The following is a 21,233-nucleotide window of genomic DNA, read 5'->3' as shown; positions in this document are numbered from 1 at the left end:
CTTTTCCCTTTATATAAAGTTGCTACTTTAAAATGTAGAATTATAGATGCACCTAAAAATTCCACCAAAAAATGTTGTTTTAACGTTGAAAAAACTTTTAATAGATCATATCAACATCAAGATGTATGAATACGAAAAAGACAAGATTATGAGTCTTAGTAATAGAGCATCGTGCAACACATTATCTAGACTGTCAATTTTCAAGATTTTTGTCTATTTATAGATCCACTTGATTTTAAAGAAAATATCTCGATGCCCCCTATTTTTAAGTTTTATATCTCAATAAAAGTAACAATCCTATGACACATTCTCACATCCATGTATATAGGAACCTAAATGATCACCATTAAATTTGGCACAAATGTCTAAACAGTTATCACATAGGTGTGAGATTTGATTTTTCTAGAGAACTGTGTCAAATTAATGGTGATCATTTGAGGTCTACACACATGGGTGAGGGAGGGTCTCACAAGGTCATTTCCCCTCAATAAATTCAAAGTTTCAAAACATATATTGGGTCAAAAAAAGAGGAATCATCCTATGAGACCCTCCCACACCCATGTGTATAGGATACAAAAGGATCACCATTCAAATGACTCGGGCTCACAAAAAGATAATGAGCCACGAGCTCGACCCACACACGTGCTCAGGCGCCTCATGTGCCAATGCAAGCGTGCGAAGTGCAACCCTGTCAAGTGCCCTTGCACTCATGCCCTTGCACACACACACATGTGCCACAATGCTTTGCGTGCTCTGCACATGCATATTCTCTCTCATTTGTACTTAGAATAGATTGTATGGGAATGTGTGCTTTTAAATACATCTCAACAAACTCTCTCCTCTTCAATGTGGGACTCAAACCCATGTCTTTTTCTCTCTACAAACTCTCTCCTCTTCAATAAAACCAAAGTTGTTTTGAAATACACTTAAGCATTTTTCAAACAAAAAATACTAACATGTGTTAGGTAGCCAACCATCGTAAAACTTTGTCAAAAACTTATCATGAATCTGGAACATATGGCGAACTAGGATTCGTGTAGCTGATCCCAATAAGTTGAGAAAAGACTTTGATGTTGACATGTAACTTCTATAGCCCATTCTTAATAACTGATGGCGGAGATGAATAGTTCCCCTATAATTTTCTTCTCATGGGTTGAAAAGTACATCTTCACTGTTGTCGGGATTGATGATGGACGGACGAGATTGCAATGGTTTCAACTAAACATATTTAAAAAGCTAGAAATGCAGCTAAATCAATGATAAAACTCATTGCCATTAAAATTTGGAATTGTGTATAAAGAGAACATATATATTTTATACATGGAGGTCACAATCATTCTTGTCCCTTAAATTTCAAGATAAGTAGCTGTAAGAGTGTCATTGGATAGACGCAAAGTTAAAAAAAAAAAAATTGTCGTGGATTTTGTAATTCACCCGAAGCCATCCAATTTGACATCTAATGAGTGAGAATGATTGTGACCTTCATATAGAAAAGATAAATGGTCTCTTTATAGACAATCCCTTAAAATTTATATTATTCGATTTTTGTGGGGGTTTGGGGTATGTTTGGAAGGAAAATAAAGTATGTCGTTGAAGCCATGCTTTATCTGGCACTTTGAAAATTCTCATTAATCCTAAAAAGCTACACCAAAATAATATTCTATCAAGTAAAAAGGCTAGAGTATATATTTGAGGTAAAAATTCGCTTTATTCAAGCCATTTTATTAAAACACATTTATTTGTATCATCTTCAAATACAAATAGTATGCAATTGGGGGGACAAGGAATTCCTAATTGTTATCCATCCAGAACTGGGATTGGAGTTGGTTCACCACCTTTCTATCAACTTGAAAAGCCTTAGCCAAGACATTGCTGATGACCAGGTTCAATCCAAAAACGGCATTAGCAATAGTGATCACCTCTGGATTCTGGTTGCTCAAGGCCCCAATGGCGACAGCGTTCTTATAGCCCACATTTTGCTGAAACTGAATGAGGCCTTTAGGGAAAACAAACAACTTCCCCTTTTGAAGTGTCTTGGTGATCAAGCGGTTGTGGGGATTACTGGTCATGAAACCGACGTAAACGTAAAAAGAGCGTTCTAGTATTGTTAGGATGCTTGAGGGTGAGTGTGGGGACGGTTCTAGCCACCAGGAGCATAGTCTACCCGGGCGGGCGGGCCAACAAGATGCCGAGAGTGTGGAGGCCAGGTTCACCGGGGTCACCCTTGAGCCTAGTGGGTTGGTCGTGCTGCAGGACTCGAGAAAAAGAAGTCATTTGCTTGTGCCAACTTAGGGCCCTTAACAAACACTAGTCACATTACACTATCAGGTGAGGTAAAATGGATGCAATTTTTTTATGAAACTACACTTGAAACAAAACAAAACAAGAGAACTTTTAGTACTTTCCAAAAAGAAAATGTAAAATGTGCAAACTAATCCTATGGGTGAAATTTTATGATGTTCGGTCATAAGTAGCAAATAAAAAAAAGTTCGAAAAAAAAGAAAAAAATGAAAGAGGAATAGGGCATAGTAATTAGATGGTTTTATCTTATCAATGAAGAATTAAAATAAAATAAAACAATAAAGTGAAAACACTCGTATTAGAGTTACCTTTGCTTGCATTATCTGCAACACAAAAACTCTTGGAGGGGACTAGAATCAGATACCAAGAAAAGAGAAGCCACCAAGGCAAAGAAGGAGAGACCAAGGGAAAAAAAACTTCATATTTGCTCTCAAAAAAAATATAAATGATAAGAGAAAGTTTAGGATGATAAAAGAGTATGGTTTAGAGTTATGTGAGGTGTGACATATTTACAAGGCATGGGAATTTGTGTAAAGAATTAATTTGCAAGAGCCATGGTAGACTAGGACTGAATGAGACTTTAGGTATCTTCTCATCTCCCTTTGGCTAATTCAACACAGGCATGCTTGTTTTTTGAGGTAAGACCATGTAAAACTCAATATATTATTTGTGGTCCAACTACAAAGAACAATGGCTCTCTCTCTCTCTCTCTCTCTCCATGCACTTATTGAAATAAAAATTTTATATAAGATTGAGGCTCTAAACAATCAAATTAAGGCATAGCTCAAAAAATCACTAGACAAATTTTTCACTGCTAAAAACCCTCAAATCCGATCATCTCGACCTTGAGATACATGGACCTAAAAATAAAAGGACTCCAAGTCTTGGAATAGTGTATCTTGTACTGCATTATCTAGACCGTTAATTTTTAAAATTATCAAGTGTTTATAGATATACTTGATCTATACAATTTTTTAAGCTTTAAATTTATAATTAGAGATGGAAATAAATTTTTAGACCATCATAAATATTTTTAAGCTTTAAATTTATAATTAGAGATGAAAATAAATTTTTAGACCATCATAAATATTTTTGTTAGTAAAACGACGTCTTTCAATGCTATTTGAAGGTATGCCCTACTTAGATTGTTTAGGGCCTTAGCCTTATACAAACCTCACCCTTTTTTGAATCAAGAGTATGGAAAACTCAAATAGATTACTCGTTTTCAAACTACAAACACATTTTGAATTTGTTTGTCTCATTTGTCTCTTTCTTAATGCCCGTTTCCTATTCACACAAGAAATACTTCAAGATGAGAAACAAAAATAGGTTGCACATACTATGCTCTTGCGGGAGCATGTACTATACACATGCTCCCATGGGCAGAAGACCTACTTAGCAAAAACATTTCAATCCAAAATTTTGGTATCTAGCTAAGTATCATCAGACGATTATTTTTCATAGAAAACTTTTTGGATTTTGAATTCTTAAACACCTTAATATTGCCCTCCAAAAATTCGACGGTTCTTGTTCAATCTTAAACACCTTAATGTGCTCTTTTAAATTTGATCGGAATAAAGATGGACCGTCTGAAATTAGATAAAAGAAAATAAGTGAGGTGCTAAATAAATTCAGATTGTAATAAATGGCCTTTTTCTTTTTTTCTTTCTAATTCATCAAGACCCAATCATTTTTTAACAACCATGCATAAGGACTACCAAATAACGCCCATCATCGATCCTCACCGACAAAAGTTATGCGATCCTATGACATATATAACAGTGAATGTTAAGGTTGCAACTGGGTCTCCTTTGGAATGCTGAACAATTCCAATAAGAAAATAATCATCACCATCATAGTTTTTTTTCAATTTTTTTGGGTTGATTACATGAATTTTTGTCTACCATTCTACTCTATCAAAGGAATTCCTATAAGGAAGTAATTCTTTTTTCTATTTTCAGGATAATGGGACTAAAGTGAATAACTTGTGAATTTAGAAATGGACCGAATACAACGCTTTTCCCACTCCCATATAATTAGGTTGGAAAAAAATTGCCTCATTTAGAAAATCTGATGCCTAAATCCTAGAATTGTACACTACAAGACCTTTTATCTTTTTTACAAGAATTTCATAATTACTATTAGCCATTAAATGTTAAATTCAATTGTTCGGGGTGGGTTATAGAGTTCAAGATTTTCTTTTATCTTTTTTTTTGTTTGAACTCTTGAGTCTAGTTAATGACGCACTCACAACCACCCAATTTAAAATCTGATGGACAAAAATAATTGTGACCTACTTATATTAAAAATAAACAATCTCTTTGCAAACTATTTCTTAAATCCTTCACCACTCTCCCTGTAGCCACCTCCTATCCACCTTTTATTCCATACCAAGTGCTTCCTTGATCTTTGGCCATCTAATAATGTACTCTTCCTGTTGCTGCAAAATACAGGTAGTTGTAAAACATTTAAGCCATGGGCATCATCAAAGTGGTTCTTTTTTTTTTTTCTTTCTAGTACAATAAACTTCGCCTAAGCCTAAACAGCTAAGGTTTTCCATTGTTTAGAAATAGTTATATTTCTTGGATTTTGCTTTGAAGAGACTGTTAAGGAGCAGGCAGGCTAGAGATGTCCTCCAATTATAGATAACCAGAACTTTTTTGAAATATGGAAACCATACTTTCTCATAAATAGCAATCGCACTTGGTATCAAGAATAAAGTTTGGGCTTGAGTGACTAGTAGTTGATGCTAGCAACACTACATCTTAAGTTCCATTCATACCATTAAACTACCTCGAAAACAAAAAACATAGTCAAAAAAGTTTGAAATAGCTTTTTTGTTCAAGCAATAAGTAAAAGAAAAGTATACAAAGAATCCGTTTACTTTTAAATAAGGGGCAAGCTTTATATGCTTCCCCTACAGCATAGAAGTTCTATCGTCCCCCTTATCGAACCGTCTATTTTGATTGGAGGGCTAAGATTGCCCCAATCACAATGTCATATCTCTACACTACTTTGACACCAAATTTTGGACGTTTATTTCTCTATTAAACTTGTACTAGAAAAAAATATAAAATAAAATATTTCCAATAAAATAAAATGATCAAAATACTCTTGAAAAATTCAAGAGGTATTTTGGTCATTATATTTTTTTGAAAAATTATTTTTAATATATATATTTTTTTTAGGTGAGCCCCAATGAGAAGATGACATGTACCAAATTTCATATTCATATAATTTGTATAAAAAAAATTAAAAATAAAATAATTTGAGACATCGGATCTAAGATCAAACGGTGAGTGGCTCTCTTGATCAAAATTGGACGGCTAGATGGTAGTGGGAGGATAGAACTTCTATGTTGTAGGAGAAGCATAGAAACATGTCCCTACTTTTAATACAATGAGGTTACAATCACTCTTATCCATCAGATTTCAAATTGGGTAGTTGTGAGTGTGTGATTAACAAGACTCAAAATTAAAAAAAAATTCCTTGAACTTTATGACACATCTTAAACCATCTAATTTGACATCTAATGGCTAGTAACAATTGTGACACCCATGTACCATAGATGAACGGTCTCAAAATATACAATCCCATAAGAAAAAACATGATGCTTTATAACAAAATAATCAAAGTATGGGCCATCCAAAAAAGTAATTACAACCAAGGGAAAATGTGGATGTAAGTTTAAACCATCTCAAATAACAGAAATGATACTATGAGACCCTCTCACATCCATGTGAGTAATCTCAAAAGACCACCAATAAATTTAACACAGATCTCTAGAAAAATTATCATATGGGTGTGGGACTTGATTTTTCTAGAGATCTGTGCTAAATTTGATGATGATCATTTAGAGTCCTACTCACATGGATATGGGAAGGGCTCATACGTTTATTATTCAAATAAATAGTGTTGATGAAATCAAACCAAAAGAGTGGTTACCTTATAAGATTGTTATAACTCCCAAAAAATTGTGGGTAAAATTAAAGTACCACTATACTACGTTTAAAACCCCAACAACAATACTATTTTACTGAATTGACCATGATCTTTAACTGAGGTTCAAGTCGTATTACCACTACAACCCCATTCGTTTGGTTATTAAAGGCTAGAGAGCCGAAATATGTTTCTTTTTTAAAGATTCACGACCTCAAATATCCCAAACGATTATAAATTCATCTCCTTATCAAACGCATGAATTTGAAGTTAAAACATCAGTGCAATTCTATTATGTACTGAATAAGTTAAATGATAGTGGAAGTTTATAAAGTGTCAACCTTACACTACTGAAGCAAGATGATCCTTTGTATGAGTGTTCTGACATAATTATCTCGACCTGATGTATATATAAAAAAAAGAAAATAGAATTCCAAATCCTAAAAACAAAGAATCGTGTAACAACTTATTTGTGCCATCTAATTTTTGTAATTTTGAATTTCACAGCCAAAAAGCCGAATTTTTTTCATATTCATGATGTCAGCAGTAGACTAAAAAAAGTCGGATTCGCAAAAACCAATTTCCCTTTCCAAAGTGGATTTTGGCAGTGCGGCCTCACTTTAATTGCATAGAGAAATGTGGGGCTCCGCATTTCCACAATTTTCCATATTCTCAAACAGGAAAAAAATGTGATAATTAAGAAAACGAGTCATTTCTCCCATTTTCACAATAACCAAATAAATAGGGGTTTAAAATATGAAAATTAACATTAGGATGTTTGTTGTTAATTTTAATTTTACTTTTAACATTTACCATCTTCATCGGAGCCTTATCCCAACAACCATCTTTACAAATTTTATTATTGAAGATGTCTAGATTGCCCTGGTTAAAAGAGGAACTTTGAACAAAGTACTTTTTTATGATTTGGTCTTTTTAGGTGGGCAAGTTATTGAAACTCTTTAACTTCTTTAGGGTTCCCAAGCCTGGAACAATTTGAGTATTGTATTCTACCTCTAAACTCAAATACCTGACTTCACCGGATCATCTCCACCACACAACCCAAGTTTTTTATGATTTGGTCTTTTAGGTGGGTAAGTAATTGAAACTCTCCCAACTTCTTTGGGGTTCCCGAGCCTGGAGCAATTTTCTACCTCTAAAGTCAAAGACTTGACAACAGATCATCTCCACCACACACAATCGAAGAGATAATAAGCTCATCATTCCAAAACATACCAAGGACGTCACAGTAAAAGGCCTGTAAAAATCCTTAATTTTATTCAAATCCAAGGATTCCCAGTATTCAAGTTTTAGGCACCACTGAAAGCGGGGTCCATAAGACATAAAAATGCAAGTTTCCAATAGTATTTCGAGTGCAGTTCAGAAGACAGAATCCACTGCCAATAAAATAACCAAATATTTTTGTTGCAGCAGTCGACTAGGCACTGATGGAGCTGGAGTTCCTGCGGCACTGGCTGAGCATGTCGAGGTAAAACTGGCACTTACTAATGTCACTCCCATAGTTGTTCAGACACTGTACATCACCCACAAACCACATACACGTTATAACACCAAAAAGCCAAAAAGACGGACAGATCTCTCTCCCTCTCTCTCTCTCTCTCTCTCAAAGGGGACTACTTACATCTTGAAAAGCTTTGTTGTGAATGTCACAGGCATCTGAAGCACCAGCAGAAGCAACAGGCTGAGCAGCAGGAGCCGTGTCCATATGAACGGTGCGAGGCCCCATAATAGACTCGACAGCCCTGTGCCCCATATCGCTTCCAACCCCAAAAGCCATGCCTGCCAATGCCATGTACAGACCAAAACCCCAGCTCAGTACAAATTATAAATTATATTGAGTATAAATTTATGGAAGCCTAAATATCCCTCTATTATTCTTCCTATCTAATTATGAATAGACAGGTTGATGAAGGCAAAGAATCACCTTGAGCTATAGTGGAACCAATTCCACCAAGCATGCCGCCACTGCTCTGAACAGGGGCAGGTGGAGGAGCCTGGCTTGCTGTTACAATTTACATGGCAACAAGATAATAAGCACTTGGTCAACATAAGCTAATGAGAGAATGAGAGAGAGGACCAAATACCCATCCATGAATTACCTGGTTGAGGAGGGTTACGCACTGGAGCAGGACGAGGAGCAGCACGAGGGGCTGGCCTTCCTATACAATTGAAATGAACTTAGAATAGCCAGCAATCAATAACAATTTAAAGGAAGTACATAAAACACAAAAAGAACAATAGGTTTAATCAGTGTATATTAGCTTCCTCAATTCTACAGATTGTCCAAAAAAAGGTACTTCTCAACTCACAGGATACATGAGAGTAAAGACTTGCTGAAGAAGGTGCTTATGGCCTTAGAAGAGAAGAGAACATATCTAATCGAATCAAACTATACAGGCAATCAATAATTGACACCTTTGTAGAAAACATATTAGCTCCTACAATAGATATTCTCTGCCATGCTATAAATTGACAAACTCAGGCTTCAAAGACAAAGCAACAATTAACAGAAGCTGAGCATTCAACATAATGGTCTATTTCACCTACAACATGAACCATAAACGAGTCAGGTTTGGTTGTAGAGATCCATTTACTTTGTTATAATCTCTACAACTAAACCTCATATAGATGCCAGTCTCATTATATATTTCAGGTCATATAACCTAGTCATATATGGAAATGGCGAGTCCAAGGCCACCCATGTCATAGTCATCATCAGCGTAACCTTAACACTCCAAATGTGGATGGGTGATGCAGACATGTGCCACCACGCACAGGCACGGCCTCAACACAACACGCAAAGGCATGCCTCAACACAGTGACCATACATGTGGGGTCTTTCTAATGATATTTAGTATGCGTCGATACTTTAAAAAGTGTCGTCACTTTTTTTAAACAGACAAAGCTCAATGTCCATGTGTTAGACATGCTTTTCTTAATTCGAAAGGTCTCCACATTGACCCCTATGGGTGTAACCCTCTTTTCTCTAGCACATGTAGAAATTTGTGCATCTTCTTGTTTTAGGAAGTTTTAAATTTTGTGTTTTACCTGTATCTGGAACCTTGGATGTGTTGCACTTGCAGAAAGGTTGGCAAGCGCTACCATGGGACCAAGCAAATTGAAGTGAACATGAAAAGTTAGTTGTTAAATATATCATAAGGAAGAACCCCTTAACAAGGATAGGAATGGCAATGGGTCGGGTGGAACCCGAACCCAATCAGACCCGACCCAAAAATTCAAATATCAATGTATTTAACTATATGAAAATATATTTAATATACTGGGACCCGAAGAATATTACCAGAATCGGACCCGAATAGTGTTTGGGTCCAAGATTTGGACTCGGACCCAACATGTCGGGTGCAATGTTTGGACCCATACCCGGACCCAGATCAGATCTATCCCTCGGGTCCAATTTACTTTCCAAATGATGGTTTTAAGACCTTATTAGTAATACTAATAATGTTTTTGCTCAATATTGCCATTTTTTATGATTGTGCTGGTATAATTATTAACATATTCTTAGAATGATTTAAGTTCAGATCTCACCAAGATTAATTTATATTTCTGAATACACAAAAACAATTATAATAATTTTGTATAAAAAATTTGACATTTCCTTGCAAAATTGTTTTCTTCTATTACGGCTTTTTTTCAAACTAGATATGTACAATATATCAAATACCTATGCCACATAACTAGCATTTCTTATATGATAAATGATACGCAAACACTTTACACATCCATTCAACCCACATTGTGGTAACCCTTACCACCTACTGGCCACACCTCCTACATTCCATTCCTGTCTCCCAAAAATATACATTTTAAACACATTTTTTAACCCATAAACCAACTTAGAAAAAATGTTCACAGGGGGATTCAATGCCAGCTCTCTTGGGAGGGAGCAATACGTAAAACATGCGACACTTTTATATGGTGTCACAACATACTACAATTCCGTAACTCTATCCGACACGTACAAGCAGTGTGTCAATCATGTATATAAGCATGTCGACACGTGACAACACGCAACACCAAGGGAGGAATGGAGTGTCTATGTAACACTGGTATAAGATGAAAGGTTTCAATTAACTTTGGAATATCATGGAGTCCTCCAATGGTGACATGGAATGGGAAGCATGTATGGGTGAAGTGAGAAGATGGGCTAAGCTAATGGACCTTACTATGTCCTACACACAAAGGACCAATGAATGATCTCACCCCAAGGTGTGGCGTGGAAGGCTATGGGTCTCCCTTTCCCACTCAATCAAGAACAACACAAAATTTCAGCTTTAAAAAGGCTTGTTGTCTTTTTAAAGCAAACTAAGGAAAATTATTGTTGCCTTTTTAAAGAGAACTTCAGAAAATTTGAAAGAACGTGCACGCCAGCATGGCCTAGCCATCTTTAAAAAGGCTTGTTGTCTTTATTAAAGCATAACCTATATGCACCTTCAACTTAAGAGAGAGAAAGAAAGAGAGATCAAGAGGTAGGTGAGACTAATCCCACCTCAATGAGGTGAATAGAGTCGCAAATATCTAAGAACTATAAAAGGAGTAGGGGAGTTTAAAAACAAATGTACAAGAGAAGCCTGTCGGGTACAGGTTCGGGCCCCAGGTCCCGGGTCCCTAGTACTGCCTCAGGTACGAAGTATCATATTGTTTGACCTATCGGATACGGGTCCACAAGTAATATTCGGGTATGGCTCTGGGTACAGCAAGACCCGACCCATTACCACCCCTATTCAAACTCATGTTCTTTGAAATATTGTCATCATTGATAGAAAAATTAATTGAAATAATTTAATTCATTCTTACCCATATTGTATTTTGATTCGAGTGAATAAAAAAAAAAATTTGATTCAAAACAAAAATTGTCATCCTTTTTTAACAATTCTCAATCTCTTTGAATCAATGATCCAATTAATTAGAGATACTTTTTTTCAAAGCTGATCCAATTAATTTGCAAAACTCTGTTTTTCAAAGCTTACAAAAGATATATTTCTGTAACAATTTCATTAATTTTAATCAGTTTTACAAATTTTTGACATTTTATCTGATCATTTTGAGCAGATTTACCCCCACAAGCGGTCTCACGTCTCCAGGTGGCTGAGCCTACCACCAGTTCCTGGTTTTCAATCACTGGATCAAACACTAAAAACATTAAACTTGGGGTCCATCAAGATGCCATTCGAGCAGCATGCACCTAAAACGCATGCTTAATATCACGCAATCATTAAAGACAAAAAAAGGTTGATAAAATCAAGGTTCTATTATATCCCGAGACAACCAATCCCGAGGCTAAATCTAAACTTGGGCCTTGAAAGAAAAAAAATGTGTGACAGCCCTGGAATTTATAAAACCAGGTGAAGTTTTGCTCAGATTCGAAATAACCCCATAGATCCCTCACAGAGTGAGTCCAACAACTCATTCTAACTACTTGTGCTGCAAAATCACAGAGATTTCAAATATCAAAAAACCAATTTAGCAAAGCACATCAAGAAAATGCAGTGAATTAAGTTACAAGTACAAACCAAACCAGTAAACCATACAAAACCATATATTACCACAACGTAATAAGCCACATCTCAAAAAATTAAACTACTCTACAAAATCAGCAAAAGCAAATGTAAAATGTAACAGATTCCAACACAGGATACCCCATAAACCCATAGATAATACATGAAAAATGATAACCCGACTCTCAATATAAGCCATCTAATCCTAAGAAACAGAAGAATCAGTCATTAAATGCAACAATCCCGCCCAAAAAATGGGTAAGAAGAAATAGAAACCTGACTATCAAAAAAGGCCCAAAAACAAACGGAAACCTGACTATCAATATAAGAAAACAACTCCGCAGAAACTAGAAATCAAGCATAAAAACAAGAACAAGAACTCATACCTCCAGAGCTTCGGCGAGGCATGGTCGAAAGATGTGAACAAAGAAATACGCGCAAGACTGAAGACTAAATCGCCACCCGAACCCTAACTTCGATCACAAGAAACGGGAAAGACACCAACAAGGAGGAAGGGGTATTTATAGAGTTGGCTAGGTTTAGGGTTTTAATAAGACACTCGAAGCTTCCTTCTAGGAAGGGCGCCCAAATGATGAATGGTCCCTCGGATTTATCAAAATGACCAGAACACCCTTATTTTCCGGATATGATGGGGTGCTTTATGATATTTCGTGAATGCATTTTATTTTATTGGGAATCTCTTTGAATTTTTCTTACATTTAACATATGAAATTAGGAAATTAGAATTATATGCACCTAAATGTTTAAAGATGTAAGAGTTTACTCTTTCTCAATTATTTCGCTCAATGTCATGTATTTTTTTTTATGGGTATTTTGAAATTATATGAAAAGATATAGATAAAATATTAAACAATTTATCTCATTCTATGTATTTTAATAAAGTTTCCTTAATTATGTAATAAAAATAATAATTCATATTTATTGATAATGCGATTTGTCCATTTCGAATAAGTCAGGTGTGGTTATTGGAATGTGTCCCTCCTACGTCCATGTCCCATTTATGCTAGACATTAGAGATCATGTTCGATCGTAAGGGCTATATTGGACATTGGAGATCACCCGCAAAAATCTGACACAATTTACTCCACTGTAGGTGAATCATGGATGCAGTCCAAAAGTCAAACATGATCGTAATTGACTTGTATTCATATTGGACATTAGAGATCACTCGCAAAAATCTGACACAATTTACACCATTGTAGGCGAATCACGGATGCATTCGTAAAGTCAAGCACATTCATATTTGACTTGCACTTATATTGGACATTAGAGATCACCCACAAAAATCTGACACAATGTATAGCATTTTAGGCTGAATGCATTCCAAAAGTCGAACATGATCATAATTGACTTGCATTTATGTTAGACATTGGAGATCACCTGCAAAAATCTAACACAATTTACACCATTGATGCATTCCAAAAGTCGAATATGACCATAATTGACTTGCATTTATATTAGACATTGGAGATCACCCGTAAAAATCTGACACGATTTACACCATTGTATGCGAATCATGGATGCATTTGTGTCAGAACCTGTCCCTTTTCTACTAATGCCCTTAATGCTTTTCCAATCTATATCATCATCATCATAGCCTTTTCTCAAGTAATTGAGGACTTTTTTAATTTATATATAGAATGCTTTATACAAGGTGTCAACTTTATATTGTAGAAATAGAGTGCACTTAAAAAATCAACCACAAAAATGTTGTTTCTTTTATCGACAAAGTTACATAGAAGTTGAACTTGAGACGTTGTGCTGTAAAACCCAACCTCTTCGATGCTGAAAAGCCATACGACCTATCATCTCGACGTTGATGGCCATAAAAAAAAAAAAAAAAAAAAAAAAAAGATTTCAAGTCTAAAAATTGTATATCTTATAACATATTATATAAATTGTTGATTCTTCAAAAATTTTAAATTGATAGATCTATCTAGCTTAATATTTGAGCTATAAATCTCATAACTAGGGGGCAAAACATATTTTAGGGTAAGCATAAGGGTTTCTAGCACTACATATGCCCTTACTTCGATTGTTTAATGTTGAAACCTCATTCAAACCACACCTTGTATATAAATTTATTATGACATTATGTATTATTAGAATGAATATATGTATCTATAACACTGAATAAAAAATTGGTAACTAAAATTTACCTGGATAATTATTAATCATCATCATCATCATCCAAGCTTTATCCTAATTATTTGCAATCAGCTACTGAGATAATTATTAGTATGCTACCAATTTTCTTAAACATTTTTCAATAAAACCCTTCTAATTTGTAAAGGTCAGTAAAAGGTTCCTTAAGTGACACCTTACAATGCTCATGTGAAAAGATTATATGAAAACTAATTGTTAAAATTTATAAAGTGCTTGAAAAATATTTGTATTGATTTATTTTTAAAACCTCAATATTAAGACATTCTTAAATTTTATAAGTTTTTTTAAGGTAAATAATATTATAGAAATTCTTTATTTTTAGTAAGTAATAAATATTTAAATCTCTTTCTAAAATTATCGCTAATATACCCATAATTTTAGGAAATTGAAAAAAAAAAACCCTAACTTCTCAAAACCTCACCACACCCTTTTTCTCCATTGTCATGAAATTTAGGACAAAACTACCCTTTATGGTAGTCTTTGTATCGTTATAAGAATTACGGTATTAAAAACATTGTAATTTTAATTTACGGTACTATGAGTACCATATTGTTCTAGCAATATATTATAGTCCTACTAGTATTGTACTTCTTCAAAAGCTTTTTACGGTACTACGGGTACCGTAATACACCTTATATTTTAAAATGTATTACGGTACTCGTAGTACCGTAATACCTTCATTTTTCAGCCGTATAAACCCTAACCCAAAAGAACCTAAGATTACCGTCTTCATTCTGCCGTTAGAAGGTTGTTGCGATGTTCTCCATCTTCATCGATCTCTTCCTCATTATTTCAGGTAAGAAATAGTTGTTGTTGGATTTATAAGCCCCAATTGTACAATGTACAATATTAATTTCAGAGCACATAGAATTTCAACATCTTTGTTCTCTCTTTTTAATTCAACAGATATGTGATTTGCTCCAATATATAAGATTTGTTCTATTATCTGTGATTTCCAATATCTATGATTAATTTATTGGATTGAAATGGTGTAGTATTTAGGTTTTTGATAATTTCCTCCTTTCTTTCAATAATTTCTCCACCCCCTAACGTTTATTGAAGAAGTGTGGTGTGTTTGATAGATAATTGAAGTAGTTATCATATTCATGTTTCAATTTATTCAAAAACCGAAATATTATGGGTTGATTTTCACCCAAAAGGCTGCTACACAAAAAACTTGTGCTCGATCAAAAAACAAAGATTTTAAAAGTAAATATTGTTTCAGCTTGTTCAAGCTTGTGTGATGGCATCTTCTGATATTTGATTTGAAAGTAAATAGTGTTCAAGCTGGTGTGATGATATCCTGTATTTTGGATGAAAAATGAGTTCATTACCTTATTTGATAATTCATCCTACCATTTTGTGCAACCTAAGCTAGCATATGTCAATGACAACAAGATAAAATAAAAATAAAAATCAATCATATGAATCTTTCTCGAAATGTTCAGAAATCTTTGCCGACTTATATTTATAAGGAGTGAAAAACATCAATGTCTATATCTCAATGTAGTAGGGTTTCTAATTATATTTGGAGAATCAACTCTCAATACAAACCTGGGCTTTATTATCAAGAAAAGTGTAACATTTGATTTGAAACTAAATATTGTTCAAGCTTGTGTAGTGACATCTTCTGATATTTGTTTTCAAACTAAATATTGTTCAAGCTTGTATGATGGTATCATATGCATTGGATGAAAAATGAGTTCATTCCCTTATTGGCTAATCATTCCTTGCATTTTGTGCAACTTAAACTAGCATATGTCAATGACACCAAGCTAGACATGTTTTTAAGTAGAATTAGCTTATGCATGTTTGAAATGGAGTGTAAGTTTCAGATATAGTGGTTTTAAATATAGGTACCAAATTCATCAAGGATCTAAGGAATACTTGTTAGGACATTTAAATATCATATTATTGTATCATTTACTATGAAAATGTTTATTAATGAATATTTTTTTCTTTTTGATTTACAAAGGTTTTTGATGTATGATGGCTTTTTGAACAGTGATCATGGCAAGAGATGCAGCCTTCCCTGAAAGTCCCGAGATTTCTTCATTGCTCACTAGACAAAGAGAACATATATCATAGAAGATATGGAAAAGAACTGTAAGTAGAAATATTTAAAATTATATTCTTTGTCTATCATGTTAGTTAATCAATATTAATTTTTTTAAGTATCTGAAATGATAAATTATATTTCAATATCGAAAAAATACTCTCAAGATTGATGAGAAGCCTAATGCAAATGCTGCATGGCCGTTAACAAACAACGACCAAATTGACTTGGTCAGGAGATCAGGATTGTATTCTCTGACTATAGTATCGATGAATCAGCATGACCGTGGTACATTATCTACAATCATCGAGAGGTGGCACACTGAGACGAACACATGGCACTTCAATGTAGACATCGGAGAAATGATGCATACACTTGAAGATACATGGAAAATTCTTTGGTTAAAAGTGATTGGTGTAGTTGTAACCATAAGGAGAGTGGAGAACTATGAGGAACATATAGTCGGCATGATATGACAACTGCCACCTGGTCATAGTCATTCCTTTATCCGACTGACATGGTTGAGGAATACGTTTAGGTAGAGAACTATAACAGCACTACTCTTTTACGATACACCCGTGCCTACCTCTTATATCTAGTCGAGTGTACAATATTTGTGGATTCCACAGATGGTACAGTTCTTACAATCTACTTATAATTTTTTGAGGATATCGACGTAGCTGGTCAGTATGCATGGGGTGCAGCTGCGTTAGCATCTTTGTTTCGAGCCTTGTCAAAGGTTTTTCATGCTGATCATCGACACTTAAGTGGATCAGCCACTCTTTTGTTGATTGTAGTATATTAGTGTTTTGATACTTTTTATAAAATTAGATAGATATTTTATGTTATGATTCTGTTTTTTTATACATGTATTTCAGTGTTGGGCGTACAGGCATTTTAAATTGTTATGCTCAATTCCAAAAGAAATAATGGCAGGGCAACCTAGATCCTTTAGGTGAGCTCCTCCTAGAGAATGAGATAACACTCACAACTTCACTCTGACGGGGCGACATGAGCTTGATAATGCGCAAATAAATGATGTTAGTATAGTATAGTTATAATTTGTTTTATCTATTTATAATTTATTTAATTTTAGGTGATGTTAGTATAGATAAATTTGTTATGTTATATGGACCTTATACGACTATTTGTTATAATTTGCGATGTTTATAATTAAATTTATTTATTTATGTCATAGGTCATATGGACTCCATACGATGATTATCCTGACATATGAGAGGAAAATGCAGAGGATAGAGATTATGGGCTTCATGTCCGTGAGACTGCTTAGTGTCGCACATACCTTATATGTGAACACATATTTGAGGGGTATATGTCGAATTGTGTACTCCGGTAATTTGAACGTCACCATGGGATACCAGCAGATCCCTTACAGTGGGAGAGGAGAGAGAGAAGGGGGAAGAAGTATGATAACTGGGGAGATGAGCTTAGAGTTGAAATCGATATGTGGACGAACCGCTTAGATTATTTTTGTTAAGCAGATGAAGATATGTATAATGGGAAGTCGACACGATAATATATCGAGTGATACAAACTAAGGACTATGCCTTTGATCCATAATCCATCTAAAAAAGTCCTTCCAAATATGCACCTCAAGGTTATAACGATGAAGATAGAATGATAATAATTTATTTTCATATTTCATATAATTTAATGCAATTTAGACGTTTCAATAATCTAATTTCATATTTTATATGACTTGATGCAGCCTATGAACATCAACCATGCAACTAAACGTCTACGTAAAGGTTGCAATTCAATAAATTGGGACCTAGCTGAGGAAGCATTACAGATACTTAAAATATATGACCCAGAAGTTGCATGAAAATAAGTATCTGAAGAATTGGAGCTAGATGATGAGATGGATGACAATATGCCAATATGACATCTTTCTCAACCAGATGAGGAGCCAAGTAATACACAACCCATCTCCACACCGATTCAACCAGAGGAGCTCAGATGGCAATTACATCATCGTGTTGCAAGATGGGAGGAGAATAGCTCATAGTAGCATAGCAGCTCTAATACATAATTGCAGTTACCATTGTGGACCGAGAAGATGCTAATACGACCAAAGCGTTCATGATGTGTACATGACTAAATGCATGGTTTTATTTGTTGTAATGAGGTCAGTAGTGCTTCATCTGTGTAAAGGGCATTATGGTCTAGACTATTACGGTACTCTTAGTACTTGACTATTACGATCATACCAGCTATGGACCATTTACGGTCTTTGTATGACCATAATGGTCACAAAGGGCATTACGGTATTAAGAGTATCGTAATAGTTTTTTTTTTTTTTTTAAATAATATTGGCTATAAGAAATGCAAGCTAAGATCACCCAACATTGCTTCTCCTATATCTCCATTGGACAATAATTGGACCATTACCAGTTATTTTTCTTGTTGTTAAACTTCCATAAATTAAGATGAATCAAGTAAGGGTGTGGTTTTGTTATGGCTGAAATACTAAACAAGCAACATAAGACCATTAATTATTTAAATAGAGCGAGACCATTTAGATCAAAATTGGATAGCTTGAAAACTTCTCAGTAGGTACTAGCCTCTTTACAAAATGATATATAAAAAAAAGATCAACTGGCACTAATGACCTATTTACATCATTTTATATACTCGATTTACATGTCTTTCGGTTATGATCCACAATCTCGCATCAAACACCCCTAAGTGTAAGATTAGGCATATCACTCAACCGGTCTTTGATCTTGCTTGCCACCTAATTGCTCCGAGCAAATGGATGATAAACCATACCTATTCTTCCAGTACATGAGTGCACATTTATCAATTTCTTCACCTTGAAGAAGTTTGTTATATTAACCCTCCAACAACGTACTTTGCATGAACAACCAATTGCAGCACATTCTGGTCATATATGTCTCCCTTGGCTTTTTATGAACTTTATATTAAAGTTTTGTGATATGGCATAATCAATAAGATGATTAATGCATACATGTACATCATCAAAATCCTGACCATCTTGAAGTACAACTTCGTAACGGTTAATCCTCATGGGGCTTTCTATTTGATCAATGTCGTCTATATGCCGCTCGATTTCTGATTCATGCTCATCTTGTATGCCTATGCTAGCAGCACATTCATTGTGACCTCCTTGCTCTGATCGAGATGTGCTGTAGAAAAAAAACAAGACAAATCTGAATTATCTTAACTCATAACAAAAAATTGACAAATATGCAAATTTATGATTTCCATTGCAAACTTCTTACATGACTAATCTTGATGGATCATTATCGGGTATTGTTGGTGGTCGATATTTAGCACAGTCAAACGGACCAATATCAGGCATTGTTGGTGGTTGATATTCAGTATAGTCAAACTCAATAGGTATGTTTGATACATACATAGCAATGGGAGAAGCCCATTCCATCATATTGGCAATGTTGTCATCATCATCAATACTTACCGTATTACTTGATAACCCTAGGTCAATATATTTAATAGTCATGGTACTTAGGGCATAATTTGACTTTTGACAAGTGATCATTGACTTGTTCAAATAATGGGATCTCCTTAAAAAATAATAACATTTACATCCCTACCGTCATAAAAAATAATTCCATTAGGTTTCCTTCTGAAAAATCCACCAAAGTGTAAAACGATTTTCACTTTGTTCTCACCCATTATTGATGAGTACAAGTTGAATCACTGCATAGAAATTTCAGATGGAAACATAAAAAAAATACCTACACAAAGTGAGGAGGTTGCATGAAGGACATTAGATTGCAAAACAATTGTCATAATATAAAAAAAAATTACAATGGTCATCCAAACTACATCAAGTATTTTTTTGATGGCCAAACTACAATTGTCATAATATAAAAATACAACTAAAAAATATTATTTTGATGACCAACCATTAAATAAAGCTAAAATTTATTTATGCAACAATAAAAATAAATCTCAAACTTATTTATGCAACATAATATTTTTTTTATGCTAAAAACAACATAATATTTTGATGAGATACCTAAAAATCAGTTGCTTTATAAATTTGATCCTCTGATGGACCTCCTTTAAAGATTGATAAATAGTGATGATATGATAGAAAATAGATGAGAGCATGGATGAGAGAGATAAAGAAAAGTCTAAAAGTACTTAACAATTCGTCAAAATAAGGTTTTATGAAAAAATTGAGAAAAAAAAAAAAGCGGGAAACAAATTACGGTACTAAGAGTACCGTAATTTCTTAAGTAAAATACCCTACCCTTATTATGATACATGTAGTACCGTAAAAAGCTTTTGAAGAATTATGGTACTAGCAATATGTAATATATTGTAAGAACAATACGGTACTCATAGTACTGTAAATTAAACGTTATGGTGTTTGTTTTTAATACCGTAATTCTTATTATGATACAAAAGCTACCGTAAGGGGTAGTTTCGTCCAAAATTTTGCTAAAATGGAAAAAAAGGTGAGGGCGAGGTTTTGAGAAGTTGGGTGTTTTTTTTTTTTTTTTTAATTTCCTAAAAATATGGATATATTAGCGATACTTTCCCTTTTTTTTTGCTAATAAATTTTAAAATTAAGTTCCAAATCGAGCATACTATTATTAGGAAAAGATGGACATGATTATTTGAAACTTTATTAATTGATTTTGATAACAATTATAAATAGATTATAATTTAGGAAAATACAATGAATTGTGAGGTTTCAAAGAAAATAGGAAAAAAAAAAGCGGTTGGAAATTTAAATGTGACATGGCTATTTATTTTTCAACACACACAATACATAAATCAACAATAACATTTCAATTTATTGTAATGTGTTACCTAGTGCTGATTGGTTTAATTGTTCTTTCAATTTTTAAATAAAACAAAGAAAATAATAGATGTACATAAATGGAGAAAAAGGAAAAGATGGCTCACTTACCCCATTGGGCAAAAGACTACCTGTACATAAAAGGATAAAAGGGAAAAGACAACTCACTTTCCCTCTTGGGCAAAAGACCGCCTACCAATACTTTTTAAAAAAAAAAAAAATTGAGATCCATTTTAGAATTAATGGACTACTAGTTCAAATTGAAATTTCTAAGCACTTCAATTGTCTCCATTCAATCTTAGTATAATATATTTTCAAGCTGACAAAATGGTCCCATCATTATTATTTTTTCTTTTCTTTTTTTGTTTGATATTGGATTCAAAATCGAGGACAT

General features: G+C 34.2%; 1 protein-coding gene across 1 annotated transcript; it reads right to left on the bottom strand.

Annotated features, from left to right (window-relative positions):
- Positions 1 to 7,492: 7,492 nt before the first annotated feature.
- On the bottom strand, positions 7,493 to 12,260 carry LOC18442612 (uncharacterized). The gene is made up of 5 exons (XM_006852827.4): positions 12,164 to 12,260; positions 8,358 to 8,417; positions 8,183 to 8,260; positions 7,880 to 8,037; positions 7,493 to 7,771 (listed from the first exon to the last, which is right to left on the bottom strand). The coding sequence occupies exons 1-5, from the start codon at positions 12,183 to 12,185 to the stop codon at positions 7,676 to 7,678; spliced, it is 414 nt and encodes a 137-aa protein (XP_006852889.1). The 5' UTR covers positions 12,186 to 12,260; the 3' UTR covers positions 7,493 to 7,675.
- Positions 12,261 to 21,233: the final 8,973 nt, after the last annotated feature.

The sequence above is a fragment of the Amborella trichopoda genome, chromosome 13 (genome assembly GCF_054954075.1).
Source record: "Amborella trichopoda isolate Santa Cruz 75 chromosome 13, AtrichopodaSantaCruz75HAP2 v2.0, whole genome shotgun sequence".
Classification (NCBI taxonomy): Eukaryota; Viridiplantae; Streptophyta; class Magnoliopsida; order Amborellales; family Amborellaceae; genus Amborella; species Amborella trichopoda.
This window is presented reverse-complemented; position numbering and strand designations above follow the sequence as displayed.

Excerpts from the sequence above, each read along its gene's own strand:
- LOC18442612 (XM_006852827.4), bottom strand. The coding sequence starts at position 12,185 with ATGCCTCGCCGAAGCTCTGGAG. Across the intron at positions 8,418-12,163 it reads GCCTCGCCGAAGCTCTGGAG|GAAGGCCAGCCCCTCGTGCT; the intron begins GTATGAGTTCTT and ends TCAATTGTATAG. Across the intron at positions 8,038-8,182 it reads TGGTTCCACTATAGCTCAAG|GCATGGCTTTTGGGGTTGGA; the intron begins GTGATTCTTTGC and ends TGGCATTGGCAG.